This window comes from Podospora pseudopauciseta, chromosome 6, assembly GCF_035222475.1.
Source record: "Podospora pseudopauciseta strain CBS 411.78 chromosome 6, whole genome shotgun sequence".
NCBI lineage: Eukaryota > Fungi > Ascomycota > Sordariomycetes > Sordariales > Podosporaceae > Podospora > Podospora pseudopauciseta.
Genome location: NC_085895.1, coordinates 117,981 through 134,472, shown reverse-complemented (window position 1 = coordinate 134,472; position 16,492 = coordinate 117,981). Strand labels below are relative to the sequence as shown.

The window sequence follows — 16,492 nt, the reverse complement described above, 5'->3', positions numbered from 1 at the left end:
TTTGCAGTTATCAAAGCCAGATCCGCGCCGTATTCCATTATCGTGGCTCTGTCAACCTCCAAGCTCAACCCATATTTCTCGCCAACTCTCACCACCGTATTGTCAGCCGATTCCTTCTCGTCTTTCCGTGTCCAAACCCGGAGTTTTCCTGGCTGGTAGATCACGTCATCGTGTTGAACCCTGGAACCGATACTCGCCACAATCGTCGAACCCACTCCATACGAACTCTCCTGAGACATACGTGAGGGAAGGCCTCGTCTTGTTTGGCAAACACCTTGTCAGGGCACGTACAAAAGGGGGTTGTGTAGAGAGAGTACTCTGAGTTGCCTTTAAAGTCGCGCTACCGCCACCGTCTGGCTTGTTATCCTCATATGCTGGAGTGACCCGAATACCTTCGCCCTCACTGATAGTTGAAGGCCACACCAAGTGCTCCAGGGTCATGATGTTCATTCACATCCTGGATTCTGATACGCTCACCGTTTGCAAAGAAGCCGCGAAAGCAGACGCAACCCACAAGGAGGATCTTGGCTGCATCCGGTCTGATGTAGCCCATGTCATCCCGTATAAGACCTGCAGCCGCAATGCCTTGATTGAGCCGCTCCTTGATGTGATTCACGCACTCTAGAAGAACAGCACTGGCCGCGGCACGGCCTTGGGGGTATCCAGGCGTGTCGAAGAAGTCGCAGTGGGCTTCATGGCCCTAAGGCTCGTTCCCCAAGCTGAGGGGCATCTGGGTTGCCATAGCTCCAATCTTGCCCTGGAATGCCACCTGCAAACTGATCTAGAGCTGGAGTCTTCTGAAAAATACCTGGTAAGTTCCAGACACCACATCATCCCGACCAGCCAATGCGGCCCTGATAATTCTTCATGTTCACGATTACTGTTGAAAGCGCCGGTCGATGTACCAAACCTGAGAGAGGGTGTCGGGAGGGTTGAGAGAAAGACAGCAGCGTTAGGTTTGAGGTTACGGCTCAGTTCTAGTCTAGGGCGTCAGCAGCTAGAAATTATTTGCGAATCCCTTCCATTTGTACCTTTTGCAGTTGATTAGCTATAACGCTCAATCCCATCAACTGGGCCTTGCGTAGTTGACTTCGATGAGACCAAGGGCACGAATGGGCTTGGTTTCAAGGCTTAATTGGTCTCGTCAGTAACCAGCCGGTCCCGGATACCAGGGCCGTTTCCACCAGGAATAGACCGATCAGCAGTGATGTCATCTTCATTGCAGATGTAGCGAGCGCATCGAGGCCGTGGCCCGTTGGGCAGGAATGCGCACGATATGTTGGGAACCCATTGCCAGGCGGCCCAGGGTTGGATTCGGATTCTAGATGCGAGACTTCCGCTTCGGTTGCACTATGCATGCACCCCACAACCGCCTTTCAAGCCCCGTGATTACAGTTGCAGGAAATTCGTGGAGCTCCAGGTAAGTGCCGTCGTCTTAAAGTAGATTGAGTCAATACTAAACCGCCTTGTCAGTGGTGCGGTTAGGGTGTAACGTTGATTTAGCCGGCCGGGACAAGACGGTACGCGGCTGCTTGAAGCCTTTCAACGGTCCAGCACGGGAGAGAATCCGGGAATGGACAGAAGAAAAAGCCTCCGCCAAGACGATTAGGTCTTGTCCCCGGACCACGGAAGCAAACCCAATCTGGGGTAGACATGGCATATCGACACGACCCTGGCCTATAGCAGCAGCGTATAAAGGTATCTGAGGTCTCAGTCGAAGTCTGAAGATGGATTGAGACAGCCACACCTTTCGACCGTCACATCGATTCAGTTGTCATCATCATTCACAATGCTGGCTTCTCTCGCCCTCATTCTCAGCACTGCGCTCAGCGCCACCGCCCACTACACTCTGCCTCGTGTTGGCAATGGCGCTGATTGGCAGCACGTCCGTCGCGCTGACAGTATGTTGTTTCATCCCTACTAGCCCGCATCTGGTTTTGCTGACTTTCTATTCAACAGACTGGCAGAATAACGGTTTCGTCGGCAGTGTGACCTCTCCACAAATCCGATGCTTCCAGAACTCGGTAGCTGGAGCTTCGCAAACCTACAACGTCAGCGCCGGCTCACAATTGACTTACTATGTCAACCCCAACGCCTACCACCCTGGGTGAGTTTGCGGCTGACGTGCCCCAAGCAACTCTATACGAGTAGCTGACTGACTTGCGTGATAGGCCCATGCAATTCTACTTGGCCCGCGTGCCTGATGGACAGGACGTCACCAGGTGGGATGGATCCGGCGCTGTCTGGTTCAAGATCTACCATGAACAGCCCACATTTGGCCAACAGCTCGGCTGGCCCAGTTTGAGTAAGTCGAATTTTTGCTCTGCTGAGTTGCAATACTCAAGCCCAGCGCTAACCTTGCCTCCCAGACAAGGGATCATTCCCCGTCACCATCCCGCGTTGCATCCGCTCTGGTTACTACTTGCTCCGTGCTGAGCACATCGCCTTGCACTCTGCTTCCAGCCCCGGAGGCGCCCAGTTCTACATCTCCTGCGCCCAGATCGGAGTCACCGGTGGTGGTAATACTGAGCCCAGCAACAAGGTTTCCTTCCCCGGTGCCTACTCCGCCAGTGACCCCGGCATTCAGATCAACATCAACTGGCCTATCCCTACTTCCTACCGGAACCCTGGCCCTCCCGTCTTCCAGTGCTAAAGGATGAGCATTCTTGCTCAGGTTTCTGGCCCCTCATTACCCCTGACGCACGGACCAAGTGACGATTGCCATGCCGACCGCAACAGATCTCAACAGGGCTGGCTCCCGTCGTTTGTCTTTGGAAGAGAGAGATATGTGGAACTTCATTGTATATATCGATATTATTGTCACGTACATATCAATTTCTTCTTGTCTCGCACACAGCCTGTCAGTGCATGTGTGCTATACTGCTCCGTGGATGCGGCTGATCAAGAACTCAACAAAACATGACGTGCTCCAAATCAATGCTCTGTCAAATCAATTCTTTTAATTTACATAGCTACAAATCAGCCTTCCTGTAACCCTATACTTTTGCCAACTAACTTTGGGGCTTACGGAGACGAATAGTCCCCCATACCTAACTTAAGCAGAAGAAAGCGCAAGAATCTTGGTGGCAGCGTGCTCCGAAACAATAACAATGGCAGCGGACGGGTTGGCGGTGATCATTCCGGGGAAGATGGAAGCATCAACGACAAAGATGTTGTCAGTCCCGTATACCTTGGTGTTCAAGTCCACCACGGACGTTCCGCCAGACCTCCCATCATCAGTGCCCATCTTGGCAGTCCCTATCCAATGGTTGGAACCTCGGCGTCCTGGAATTGCAGGGATCTTTGCCCTCATGTCAGCAAGCCAGAGCTCTGGACCGTGATCTGGAGGTGAGACGTACCGAGTTCACAAATTGCTCTGCCGAAACTCCTGGTCTCGGGGTAATCCACGTCAAATTAGCGACGTTGGCCAGAGACTTTTGGAGACTGATTAGACCCTCAACGACTGCCTGCTTGTCATGCTCTGTTCTGAGATATGGAGGAGTCGAGACAACCGTATTGAGTTGCCTAGTGATTGTCATTCTTCCTCGAGACGTTGACCCGGTTCCAAGATACTGGGTAACAGTCATGGAGGCTGTTTTGTTAGCACAGCTTTCCTCTTCTCACGGGCATTGGTTGCATCTTACTGTTGGTAAGCCCCTCTACTCGAGCCTGCCAGTGTAGGTGTCTATCAGTCCCGTCACCACCCTTGATGATTTCCCAAAACTACGTAGTGGCGCCATTTGTTAGCACTGGAATCAATTTAACTTGAGAATTCCACTTGACGTACGATGGGGCCAATATTTGGAGCTGCCTGAGCAAAGGGGCCAGTCCGGTTGGCCAAATATGTCTCGGCATCGCTGGCAATAGGCGATCGCCAAGCAGCGTAGTAATCGTAAAAAACAACATCAGGATGGGCGATCTCAATATCTGTACCAACGTGGTCATTCAAGTTGTAGCCCACCGGTAGGTTAATCCACTGCGCTGAATCAATCATCGTCGGTCCATCTGTTGAGTTCTTGACGATGTTCAGCTGGTCTGTTGGGCCAATGCCGCCTTCATAAAGCCAGGTTAGTACAGACATCTTCAACACGGCGGCAACAAACGGGGGCTTACTCCTAAACAACAACTTTGCAGAGCCAAAGGCTCCGGCCGCTGAGATGACACGTCCAGTGTTTGGTGTCAGGTTCACAACACCAGCATGTCCACCACGGTTGCACTCCACCTCGACTCCAGTGGCATGGCCGCCAGTGCGGATGATTCGCTTAGCAATCGTATTTGTCCACAGGGTAAACGTGTTCCTCCCGCTCGCGGTGACGAGATAGGTGGCCAAAGGCCCGCCCCTTTCACCACCGGAAAACATAAACGTGCTGTGTCCAATCGTGCGGTTCTTCTTCTCCGGGGTCTCATTGGGTACCACGTACTCCCACCCGGCCGCTCGAAGACTGCCCCCCAACACATCAAATCCCTGCGACAAGTATCGTTTACCATCCACTGAAGGGGTGATGGTTCCGGGTATTCTCGAGAACACGCGGTCGGTGGCGGCCGCGAGATCCTTGGTTTGCCATCCAGCAGGGAAGTTGGTGTCCCAGTCCTCCGGGTGCGGCTTCCACCACAACCCTGCGTTTACCGCCGTCCCACCCCCGAGAACGCAGCCCGCCATTTGATCTATGTCAGTACAGGAGACGCCCGTGGGGTCGGCCCAAATCTACAAAGTCATACACGTCAGCCTCGGAAGCCGAATATGACTTCTCAGCGGAGTGAAGAGGTCTCTTACCTGATTGCAAAGCCCCGGAACGTCGAACCGTGTCAGGTTTGTGCCTTGGAGCCATGCGGGCTTCATTGTGCCACCCCATCGACCTGAAGACGGTGGCCCTTTCTCGATTAACAGCACCTTGTGTCCCGCTTCGCTAAGTCGGTCAGCCATGGGAATTCCACCGGCCCCGGATCCTACAATCACGTAGTCGTAGGTCGTATCCGACGGTACGGTCGAACATGTTGTTTGCGCAGACCCTGACTGAAGCCCTATGATCCAGGTTAATACTGAACTAAGCTTCCGATACCAGCGTCTGGTGGCTTTTACTCACATAGTGAGGTCAGCGTTGCGGCAACTGCCAACCTGGAGTTGACAGGCATAATGATGGTGTATTCGACGGGTCCGTCGAATAGGCCACGAATGGATATGGGAGAGAGCGAATACTTCAGAACCTGATGGGAACCACATGGGGATCATGTCCTTAAATAGCTTGAAGCCTTACAGCCATTGAGCGCCCCTGAAGTCTTTCTGGTCCCTAGGTACCTTTTAACTCATCCGTAAGGCCCGGGTCCACCCACCTATCAGAGAAATCAGTTATATTGGCAGTGAAACTAGGCCGCTATGTCCTGCAATGGACACGCCGTTCCCCACATTTGACCGTAAATCCAGATCTACAATCCGGAGAATTTCCATGTCGAGCATGAAGCTCATAGGAGTTTGTATTAGCCGGTACACCGACTAACACCTGGATCTCAGGACGGACTTGGTCCAAGAGCTTAACTGGTCCCCTCGCACCAATTTAACGGGGCGGGGAAGAAGGGACCCAGAGAATTGGGGATTATAGTATCATGACACCCTCGAATCTAACCTCGTGACGAGCATTGCTCTACTTCGGACATTCCGCTTGGTCAGGATACAGTGTTCGGGCATGCAGAAACCCCCCGTATCGGCTTTGTAACATCTGACTTGCTCCAGGAACGCAGCTTCCAAGCATATTATTCACCCTGCTTAGGTTCCATTCGCCCATGCTGTGTTTATCCTGAAGTTCCTCGGCTGAATCCTGAGACTAGGACGATCGGCAGACGGCGCTCTAGTTACGGATCAGCAAAGAAGGCGCAGCATTGGCACATGCTCTGTTTGTCTGATCACTCTTCAACGTGACGCGTGTGCTTGTTTTGTTGCTGTCCCGAAGGGTGGGGTAAAACGACTGCCGGGATATGGGGACTTCCCCAGCTTTTCCCCAGACTTTGACGGTGCATCCGCCGCCAACCAGCTTGCATTCTCGGCTAATTATGTCGCAGCAGCTCGCTCGCCTTTGACACATGGCTTCTGGCGGCAGGTCCTCATCGCTGGGACCGGCAGTGAGCGAGGCAACTTGACGGGAGCGGGGCAAGGGATGAGGTAGGTAAATGTTGGTTGAGAAACAACGAACCCAGTTAGAAACCAGTCTACAACAGAAACACCATATAAATCTTGATGTATTTTGCGTGCTTTACAGATTAAAATGTTCCCCGTTATCATAGGTTACGAGTCAGTGTTTTCTCGAAATGGAATGAAGGCCACAAACTGCTTCCCAATTCGACGTCGAACAGTCCCGTGCTGGACCCTGTCTTCACGCCTGCCTGACTAGGGGCAATCATTTCCAGATACCGCTGGACCTGTGTGTGGTTTCCATGTTGAGCCAGCTCGTGCAGACTCCAGTAGCCATGTTTCTTGGCCAGACTGACGTCCAAAAAGCCAATATTGGGATGGCTTCTCACAATCAAACGATGACCGGCCATTACGTCCAACTGTGCTCCGGTTTCACAAAGAAACCTAACACAGCCCAGAAATCCATTCGAAGTTGCAATATGAAGAGGGGACAGTCTTGCGGACTCTGAGAAGATGTCTAGTCTTTCTGTGTGTTTGTTAAGCAATCGAAGAATTTCCTCTTTGCCACTCAATGCAGCAAAGTGAGCAGGCGTCATGTGGGACTCTGTTGTCGCAGCTGTTGGATTCGCTCCGGCCCTGAGAAGTATGTCAACCACCTCGACATGGCCGCCGCGACAGGCTGCGTGTAATGGTGTTCTTCCAAGCGTATCAGGTTCATCGATGGGGACTCCGTCTTTGTGTTGAAGAAATTCCTCGACTGCCTTCAAAGCCCCGGCGGCGGCAGCGTGCCACAACGGAGTTCTGCCAACACAATCTTGGTAAGCCGATGGTCGGGGAAAATATTCAGAGTTGTCCAAGAAGGCCTTCACTGCGTGAATATTGTCCATTGCGGCAGCGCGGTGGAGTGCGGTCTCATGAAACGTATTGATTGGCAGTGTAAGCTGGTTTGGCATAACACGATGAAGCTCCTCGGCATCCATCTCCTCAAGGCTGGCAGCTATTGGGGACAGGCTGAGTATCTCCAACTCGGGTAGACCCATGTCTCCTAGACGGTCGTTTTTGGGCTTTCCCGACAGCTTTAGATCGGGTAAAAGCCGATTCAGGATCCTCGCGGTTTCAGATCCTCTGATGTAGGCAGCGATCAGATGGGCCGGCGACTCTGCTTGCCCAAACTGTTCATTCTCGAACCACTGGGGTCGTTTGTCTTCGAGAACGTCGAGAAGGTGCTCCACGATTAGGGAATGGGAAGTAAGTGCTGCTAAATGAACGGCTGACAGTCCAAGCCCTGTAGTACTGCTAGGATCTGCCCCATGTGCAGTGAGCAACTTGACAATAGCGAGATGTCCAAGTGCTGAGGCCCAGTGGATGACTCTAAAGTCCCGGAAGATTTCATGCCATGGTTCCAGCTCACTTTGATCTCGTTTTTGTATGGAGGTCTTGATGTCGACTAGCACACTGCTCAGCGGACTGGTAAGCAGCTGCCTCGCCGCTTGGTCTTCATTTTTAATGCAAGCCTGGATCAACAATGTGGTGAAATAGCTTTCAAACGGGTTGATCACAGTAGAGGCTTCAATCATGACACCCGTTCTGATTGCTGTAGCAAGGACTTCAGAAAATGTTTCGTAGACGGGGCCTTGCTCAAGAGGTTCTGGGTTGGCTTTGGATTGCGGACAAGAACGTGTTCGAATTGGCGGAGGGTGTGATAAAGCGGTTGATGTTCCCGTGTTGAACCCAGGGCTATTAATTCCAAGACTCCATTGCCACGTGTCTTGCACCGTGCTTCTTGAGGCTACATCGAGTAATAATGCTGCCGATACTGAATTTGTGGTTCCAGTGGCGCCGATTTCGGTCCCCTGGACTTCAAGAATAGAACGTAAACTCGTAACGCTGTCCATTTCATAGACATTGGAGACAGTCAAGGAGAAGTAGGAGCGGTTTCGTGTGTGGACAGTCTCAACTACCGCCTGCACGCCATCTTGGATGTATTGAGCGAACCCACGGGTCAGCTGCCGGTCAACCGCCTCAATAGGGGGGTCGGATTCGTGAGTGTTTAGTTTGTTGGATAAGTTCCGGAAATGACACCAACAGTCCCACGAAATAGACGAACCCAGCTGCAGTTTTGAGCGAATACCCACTCTCACCTCTATCACCAAGGGCTCATTGTCTTGTTCAGCAGTGGTGGTCTTGACCCGATACTTGAACTTGGCCAGGGCAGTATCTCGAATCGTGGTGTCGTTCCGGCTTGAAGTCGCGAGGCCCAGAGTCCGGGTGACTGCGATCCAGCGCGATGGGGGCCAGACATCAATTAGTCGGCAGCGGTCGGACGGGTCCTCAGAAACGACAATGTCGGGAACTCTAATGACCGGAGACTGGTTTACGTAGATGTATTGATTCTCCCCTCCATCCGTCTGCCAGTAGTCTGCAGATACCCAGACAACTTTTGAAGGGAACAGCCGTGCAAATTGGTCACCACCGAGAGCTATCAGGCGTATGGCTGGGTTCCGAGAGGAAGTTGTTCCATCTTGCTCAATGTGTTTGCGAGGATAACAATCCAGGATGGCGTTGAATTCGTGATGTGAATTGTGGCGTGTCGATTCTGTAGCTCGTTCGAGATAGAACTCCACGTGGAGGCCCGCGTTTGTCATTGTCGAGGGGGAACTTGGGCGAGAAACATCAAAGGGCAGAGGCCTAATGTCCCCAAAACTGGCAAAGTGAACCGGCTTAGATGCCAACAGGCCTGAGAGATGATTTTGAAGGACATCGGCCTCATCACATTGCCAACAGAAAATTGACTGGTCATTGGTTACTGGATGAGGCATTAGCATCATGCCAAAATACCCGAGGAGGAGAGCGCGGCAGTACCTTTGATGATCTCCTCTTGTAACCGCATGAAAGCACGGCCACCCTCACCATAAAGCAAGGGCATATTGACATTGAACAGATCCATCAGACAATATGCCATGTCTTCTGTTCGAGTCGTGCGTCGTTTTGTGCCCACTTCATCTTGCCGGCAACGCTGATGCTGTCCAAATCCAGATGGCCTGAGAGAACATCAAGGTCAACCCCCGTAATCTGGCTGACAATTGTTGCAAAATCTAGAGGCTCATGATAGGCCGAAGGCTTGTTTAAGGGGACATCCCTGAGTTTGGTGCCGAGGACATTCCAGTTTCGGGAATAAAAGGTGACGTTTGCAGGTGCAATCAGCTTCTGCAATGTCCACCCTCTCGTGAACCATCGACTATGTCGAACTGATCGTATCGTGTTTCTAATTCTGGCAGCCGTGCGCTGTTCTCCAGTAGCTTCCAAGACCACTTCAGGATCCTCGTCATAGCTGTCATCGACATCGTTGAGGAATGCATAGCATATTGTTGCATTTTGGTACCATCTATACATGGAGTTGATGGCTTCCGAGAGCTCGGCACTCGATGTCTTGTCGATGCAGCAGGTATCGATCCAAATGTAGTCGATACCGGATGACTTCGCGATTCTAGCTGCATCACGTATCTTGGCGAAGCCTGGCTTTTTGATTACAGGATGGTTGTCCGGCTGACTGGCGGAGTGGAGGTCATGGATATCGTGGAAGCTCACTTCGTTGCCTTCGGCACCCCATGTATGAGACAAGATGGCATAGCGTGGTATTGTGCCTTGTTTGTTAACGAGACGTAGCGAGTGTGTCTCAAGCAATCTCATCTTTTGATGAAGGTTTTAGGTATACATCAAACCACGTTCAAGAGAAATGTGTGATGACACTTTGAGGGGCGGGGCGCTTCTCATTTGCGTGCTATTTGGTCCAATCCCATCCTGTTGTACCGGCACACATCCACGTGACGTGGTTGATCATTTGTATAACATTGCTGATCTAAGCTGTGTAAACAGCTACGGCAGTAGCCCCGTGACTACCTACCTGGCTGGCTTGGGAACCTATGAGACGCCGAAAACAATTGAATTGCAAGTCAGGTGTTCAGACAATCAAACACTGCTCTCGCCTACTCTTCATGGCAGCCAACCAATTCCACCCGCTGAGATCCTCCAGGCCGGCCATCTCCATGGCATCTCTGGCTTCCCAGATTTCCCTCATCATTTCAATGGCGGTACGTATGTAACCCCAAGGACAAATCCAAGGGTTCTTTGCCCAAACCGATTCGAGCCTTTCAACATACCAGACCCGCTGAGAGGCCTCGGTGGTTTGCGCGCCCGCCAGGAACACAGGCCAGACGATACCCTTGAGAAGTACGTGATCGAGTGGCACCTCGGCTATATACCCACGCAGCTCCAGGACCAGGGGCTCTAGGGACACCAAACCCAGTGGTTTGAGAGCGTCTGGCACACAAAGTAAAATGTACAGACATGCCGCCGCGCGATGTGCCCTTGCCAAACTCACTCGCACAGATAAATCATCTTGCTCCAACGACAGCCCCTGGATCGCATAGACCCAGTCCACGACGTCGAACTTTTTGGCGCGGCCCAAGAGCTCCAGCGCTCGCTTCACCTTTTCCTCTGGTGCGCTCAGATGATCATGAAACAGTCTGCTGGTGGCCAGGATGGTCTCCAGCATGACTGGTGGGCAACAGTGATAGCTATGGGCCTCGGCCCGGCTGAGCACGGAAAAGAGATCCGAGTGTTCCATCGAGTCAGCCCACGTTGTGTCAACGCCGCTTATGGTCGTCCCAAGAATCCGATATGTCAAGCAATCGGCCGCGATGGCGTCCACCAGCCTCATCAGGCTGTCGTCTATTATCACCCTGTTCTCGGCCCCGCCAGTGGCGACCTGCTTCTGAATCGACGTCATGAGCGTGCTAGCTGCCTCGATGTGAGCCTGCCAGCTCCCCTTGCCGTTGTCGATCAAGTCCAGGTTGACGAAGAAGACTATCGCTGCCAAGATCATGGCCTGGCTTGTGGGTGTAACTTCATTACCGGCACTTGCTACGGCTCTCGTGAGTGCCGATACGGCTTTTCCCTTAGCCACGAGGGCGTCAACCAGTTCTGGCCCTCCTGGGCGGCGGTTGTGGTAATTTTGCAGTGTGGCCAGGTGCATAGCCCCCGTGGCCACGATAATGGACTGCAGGTAATCAAACCGGCCAGCAAGAGGAATCATGGCGCGGAAGGGGTTGCGGGATTGCTGGTCGATCGAGACCAGATCACGGCAGACGGCATTGGAGACTGACACAGTACGTTAGCATCGGTGATGGAAATAGCTATGGGATGAGGGGGCGTTGTATTGGTTGGCTACCGCCTTGGCTTGCAGAGAGATTGTGGGGGTGAAGCATGGTGATAAGGCAAGTGGCTCAAGAGGGGAAAGGGCATGAAGATAAATACCTACAGTGGTGGATATAATGTTTTGATTTCCGGTCCAGGGAGCTGTGAAAAGGATCCAGTAGGGAGGGGTGAACCAGAGTGTACCTATATGTTCCTTCCTCCTCATCCTTCATAGCCTGAACCTCGCGGTTGATGGCCATGAGCTCAGCACGGCTGAGGGGTTTGGTTTGATAGTCACACTCCGATGTAGATGACGCCGGTGACACCGATGATACCAGGGGCGATACCAAGGGCGACAGCAACGGGGATACTGAAGAAGATATCAATGGGGAATCTGAAGGCGGTACTGTTGAGATGGACGAGCATAACGTTGGTGATGGCAAACTTGGTGTTCGACTCTTCAAGGGCTCTTTCTTTGGCTTTGGCAACGCGAGGCGGCCCCGGACAGCTGGAGCATTCGCCCATCGGAAGAAGGTTCCATAGCCAAGACACTCTTCGCCGTTGATTGAGCACTTGTGACAGGAGGGGACAGATTTGTCACACCGAAGTCGGCGGCGGCGACAATTATGGCAGGCCTTTTGTGGTGCTGCTGCTCCTGTCGAAGGGGGTGTCTTCTTGGGTTCAGGCATCGAGGGACCTCCAGTCCTGTCCCAGTCGGGATGATGTGTCAGCGATGTTCCTCGTGCCTTGTTGGTCTGCCCTGTGCGGTCGTATCGTCGACTTGGAACAGTCTTCAAGAGAGACGAGAAGTGACGTTGAAGACAGGATCGCCACCCAATCGGCCGTCAGGGGTTCGGCAGCTTCCGCGGGAGCGCAAAGAAGGGCGCTAGGCTGAAAGAGGTAGCAAAATGGCAAGCGGTGCTCCACTTTTAAGGCGTTATGGCTCCGTGACATGCACTCGACCGCGCGCGAACAAAGAAGCTTAAATGTGAAATGGACAGAAGCCAGACGAAGAAAACCAAGAAAACTCACTTCCAAGATGGGAACCACAGAAGCACATCTCACATTCACAACCTCAACCCGTCTTCCCTCCGATTCGTTGTCGTCCCGCGGCCAGGTTGCCCCCCCGCCCCACAGCGCCCCCGTGGATAGTGGAGACAGAGCATGGGTGCGCTAAGCCCGGAAAGGGACCAATTCGACAACCTGTGCAGTCTTTTGCACTGCAGTCCCTGTGACTAGTCTACTTAAAGTCACGTCGATGATGTTGAACTTTTAGCTACTGTTTTGGTCTGCTAGCGTCAAAAATGCCTATCGTTTACTGTCGTCAACAAGCCTGGAAAGGCTGAGGTTTATTATATCGTGAAGGGTTTCCTTGCTCATCGTGCTTGCTCGCCAACCTCATCGCCTCATTCCTTCTTCGACCTGTCTGACATACATGTCACCGTCAACGAAGAAGGGCGACATCGAGTCGCCCTCGGGTGCCGAGTCTGAGACTGATCTTGAACTGCTCGGCCGTCAAAGACCAGATGTCTTCTCCAGCACTTTTACCGAGGTTATGTTTTGTACTTCACTTCTGATATCCATGTTCATGGCGGTTTGTCTTTTCAAGCTCTTCCTCGTCTTAGATACCCAACTAATGTCGTCAGCAGGAGTTCTTCATCTCAGGCTTCAACATCATCCTTCCCTCGGTTTCCATCTCGCTCGAAATTCCAAAAACCTCACAGGTGTGGCCCGCCAGCGTCTTCTCCCTCGTCACTGGCGCCTTTCTACTGCCCTTTGGCAGGATAGCCGACATTTATGGCGCCTACTGGGTTTTCAGCATCGGAATGGTCTGGTTCTCAGCTTGGTCTCTCATCTCTGGCTTCAGCACGAATTACATCATGCTTATTGTCACCAGAGCTCTGGGTGGGTTTGGACCAGCGGCCTTCTTACCGACGGGGATCATGTTGCTGGGGAAGCTATACCGTCCGGGTCCGAGAAAGAACTTGGTGTTTGCGCTTTACAGCGCCTTTGCGCCCATTGGCTTCTTTTTGGGCATCATCACGGGCGGCTTGACGATCGAGTACCTCAGTTGGAGGTGGTACTTTTACATCGGCTCCATTATCCTGTTCATCTCTTCAGCTGTTGCGTTTGTGACCATTCCAAAAGACATGGAGCAAACGAGAAGGGAAAATGCCCATATCAAAATGGACTGGTGGGGCATTGTTACGATTGCGCCGGGCTTGGTCTTGACTACATTCGCCCTGACAGACGGAGCTCACGCACCTAACGGATGGAAGAGTCCGTACATCATCGTGACTTTCATTCTTGGCGTATTGCTTCTGGGCGCCGCGGTCTATATTGAAGGTTGGGTAGCAGAACAGCCGCTGCTCCCGTTCGATCTCTTTCAACCAAAATACATGGTCCGGCTCACTGTCGCGCTGTTCTTTGCCTATGGCATCTTCGGGGTTTTCCTATTTTACGCCAGTTTCCAGTAAGTTGCTCAACCCTCATCTTGTACTATGAAAAACGGCGGGACTAATCCTTTCAACAGAATCAGCGAGTGGATGGGACAAACAGCACTCATCACAGCCATTTGGTTCGCCCCAATGGCTGGTGGTGGTATCGTATTGGCCACAATCGGTGGGTTTACCCTTCATCTGTTGCCTGGTAAGCTACTCTTGATCATTTCTGCGCTTGGAAGCCTGGCCTGCGTGCTTCTGTTCGCGCTTATGCCACAAGATGCCAACTTTTGGGCATGGGTCTTTCCTGCCATGCTCGGCTCGACCATTGGCATAGACATCACCTTCATCGTCAGCAACGTCTTCATCACCACCAATGTTGCAAGGCATAGGCAGGGTTTGGCAGGGGCTCTCATCAACAGCCTCTTGTTTTTGGGCATCAGCTTCTTCCTCGGTATTTCGGATCTTGCTGTTTCCGAAGAGACCAAGAGGGGTGGCACAACCGGACATCAAGTCGCCTTTTGGTTTGCTACTGCTTGTGCTGTGGTTGTTCTGCTCTTGTTTGCCACCATCAAGGTCGGCAAGGCTGAGTCCGATTTGACGTTAGAAGAAAGGGCGGAGTTAGAAAGGCAGGTCAAAAACCAAGCCAGCCGGTCCGCAGTGACCGAGGAGAAGGCCTAGTGGTGACACGATATGACACCTAGTTGCTTAGAATTGCGAGCTAGAATGGCTTACTAATTTAGACTGGATAGACACCGCATAGAATAACTTCAACTATAACCTTCTAATATTTACAATTCATCTCTCACTATCCCTTCTTCAAGCTCTTTCTTCTTCTTTTGTCTCTCCTCTCTTTGCTGCTTTCTGTCATTCCTCTTGATAGTTCGGTGTAGTCTCTCCCACATTAGACGCGAGCGTTTTCCGTCTTCGCTCTCAGTCACCGCCATGGCTTCAATGGTAAACTCCATATCCCGCTTGCCATTCTCACGTTGCGGTTTGGTGTGGTCAGTTACCCAAGCAATGACGCAGTGGTCTATGGCCTGGTGCTTATATTTGGGTAGATTGTTGAGCTCGCCTGCGGGTTTGTTAGCTTTTGAACTCTCCCAACTCATCAAGGAAGAGTAACTTACGCTCACAAGCCCCACTCCCCCCTGCCACCCACAGTGGTAAAATTTCATAGATTGCACCCCCTGGAAAGACCAAAATCTTATCCTCCAATTTGATGTCTTTCACATCAGGGGCATGGCCACCTTGTGGAACAGGTGTAGGAGTGGGTTTTACTGTGCCAATGATCCTCTGTCCATGCTCTTGCGGCTTCTCGAACACGCCAAACCACCACTTCTTCTTGTTGGGTTTCTCAGTCTCTTCGTCCCTCTGCTGCTGCTCGATCCACTCCCGAACTTCAAGTGGGACATCTTTGTATTCCATCACCACAATCTCCCGGTTTTCTCCTTTGTGATCGACACCATCCCAGCTTCCCATGAACTCTTTTGTGTGATCCATAAAGTCCTCGATTGCGTGGCGCCATGGGGATAGCCCTGTGGGAGGGTCTTCAGGTAAATCGGAAAGCTTGTACATCTTGGCGCGGAAAGTCTTTTTGGCCTTGCAATGTACCTCGAACCCTCCTGGATCGGTGCCATCGTCGGGAAAGGGGCGGGACCATTTGAATGAAGGAACTACGCCATGCTCGTAGATGTCCCAGTTGATGCCGGTTAGAGCTGGGACAAAGAAGGAAAGATAAAGTGGCAAAGACCTCATTCTGCGAGTTTGCAGGCAAGCGCTTGGTGAGAGTCGAGGAGAGCACAGCAGAACTTGGGGACTCCAAAGTTGCCATTGGTATGTGAGGAGACAAGGCTTCCTTTTAATTCTGAACGCTTCATCAAGACCCCCATCGAGATCCTCGGCAGGTCTCGTTGTTGGTGTTCTGGCATTTTGATACAGGCTAATTACCGGGGGTTAGCAGCACCACCCAAACCCTCCAAATTCCCAAGTTTCAGCGGACTTTTTAATTTACATCAATACTGTCTAACAGAAAAATTAACACGTGTCCTGTTAACGGGCTCGGGACATGGACTCGGAAAGACACGATGCGGAATGATGCAGTAACGTTGGGAAATGGAAGTCGCAAGACCATCTGCCGATTGCTTGGCGAATATTTGTAACCTTCTCGAACATTCCCTGTTCTGGATTACAAGCCTGAACATTTGTGGGGATTCGTTCATTATTTGTTGAAGTTATATTTTTGAATCTTTTCTTGCACTCTGTGTAGAGAACGTAAGATTGCCAGGTCAACTGTGATGTTGCTCCTTGCCCCTTATCACCTTGTACGACATAAGGCTCTCTGTTACTGGCCGCCGCCAACTTCAAGCTTAACAAGCTTAACGGACCGGCATGTTTGGGACGGTGTAAGCACTCAAAAAGTAATCCAGCTGATCAACTTTGCCCGACAATTGGCATAAATAAATGCATTGAGCATAACAGTACTGCTATTCAAAGTGCCGAGCAATCTTTTACTCGCCCTTGAAGGCTTCCATACAGGAATATCACGTATTATATACCTCAAGACCATGCTCCAATGACTACCTACTATGAGGGTGGGTTTGCTCCAACGCCGCGTTGACATTTCCGGCATACATTAAATTATACCTTGGAGCCTTGAAGTCTGAGCGATGTCAGCTACAGGTGGTCAAGAACTTTTGAGGGGGGTATTGGGGCTATAAAGTTGCCCAGC

The 16,492-nt window shown here is 51.8% G+C and overlaps 6 protein-coding genes across 6 annotated transcripts; 2 read left to right on the top strand and 4 right to left on the bottom strand.

Annotated features, from left to right (window-relative positions):
• The first annotated feature begins 1,589 nt into the window (after positions 1 to 1,589).
• QC763_611370 (uncharacterized protein) lies at positions 1,590 to 2,858 on the top strand. Its single transcript, XM_062914959.1, has 4 exons — positions 1,590 to 1,901; positions 1,960 to 2,107; positions 2,172 to 2,305; positions 2,370 to 2,858. Exons 1-4 carry the CDS (start codon positions 1,790 to 1,792, stop codon positions 2,651 to 2,653), a joined length of 678 nt encoding a protein of 225 aa, XP_062762383.1. The 5' UTR covers positions 1,590 to 1,789; the 3' UTR covers positions 2,654 to 2,858.
• Positions 2,859 to 2,920: 62 nt separating this feature from the next.
• On the bottom strand, positions 2,921 to 5,133 carry QC763_611360 (uncharacterized protein; the record flags this gene model as incomplete). Its single annotated transcript, XM_062914958.1, has 7 exons — positions 2,921 to 3,301; positions 3,360 to 3,592; positions 3,645 to 3,723; positions 3,788 to 4,053; positions 4,114 to 4,705; positions 4,775 to 5,022; positions 5,085 to 5,133. The coding sequence occupies 7 exons, from the start codon at positions 5,131 to 5,133 to the stop codon at positions 3,056 to 3,058; spliced, it is 1,713 nt and encodes a 570-aa protein (XP_062762382.1). The 3' UTR covers positions 2,921 to 3,055.
• Positions 5,134 to 6,270: 1,137 nt separating this feature from the next.
• Positions 6,271 to 9,086, bottom strand: QC763_611350 (uncharacterized protein; the record flags this gene model as incomplete). Its single annotated transcript, XM_062914957.1, has 2 exons — positions 6,271 to 8,930; positions 8,987 to 9,086. The coding sequence occupies 2 exons, from the start codon at positions 9,084 to 9,086 to the stop codon at positions 6,271 to 6,273; spliced, it is 2,760 nt and encodes a 919-aa protein (XP_062762381.1).
• A 999-nt stretch (positions 9,087 to 10,085) lies between these two features.
• Positions 10,086 to 12,451, bottom strand: QC763_611340 (uncharacterized protein; the record flags this gene model as incomplete). The annotated part of the gene is made up of 2 exons (XM_062914956.1): positions 11,445 to 12,451; positions 10,086 to 11,284 (listed from the first exon to the last, which is right to left on the bottom strand). The coding sequence occupies exons 1-2, from the start codon at positions 12,007 to 12,009 to the stop codon at positions 10,086 to 10,088; spliced, it is 1,764 nt and encodes a 587-aa protein (XP_062762380.1). The 5' UTR covers positions 12,010 to 12,451.
• QC763_611330 (uncharacterized protein) lies at positions 12,308 to 14,547 on the top strand. Its single transcript, XM_062914955.1, has 3 exons — positions 12,308 to 12,914; positions 12,970 to 13,793; positions 13,854 to 14,547. Exons 1-3 carry the CDS (start codon positions 12,756 to 12,758, stop codon positions 14,440 to 14,442), a joined length of 1,572 nt encoding a protein of 523 aa, XP_062762379.1. The 5' UTR covers positions 12,308 to 12,755; the 3' UTR covers positions 14,443 to 14,547.
• QC763_611320 (uncharacterized protein) lies at positions 14,506 to 15,568 on the bottom strand. Its single transcript, XM_062914954.1, has 2 exons — positions 14,892 to 15,568; positions 14,506 to 14,836 (listed from the first exon to the last, which is right to left on the bottom strand). Exons 1-2 carry the CDS (start codon positions 15,517 to 15,519, stop codon positions 14,553 to 14,555), a joined length of 912 nt encoding a protein of 303 aa, XP_062762378.1. The 5' UTR covers positions 15,520 to 15,568; the 3' UTR covers positions 14,506 to 14,552.
• Between the last annotated feature and the right edge of the window lie 924 nt (positions 15,569 to 16,492).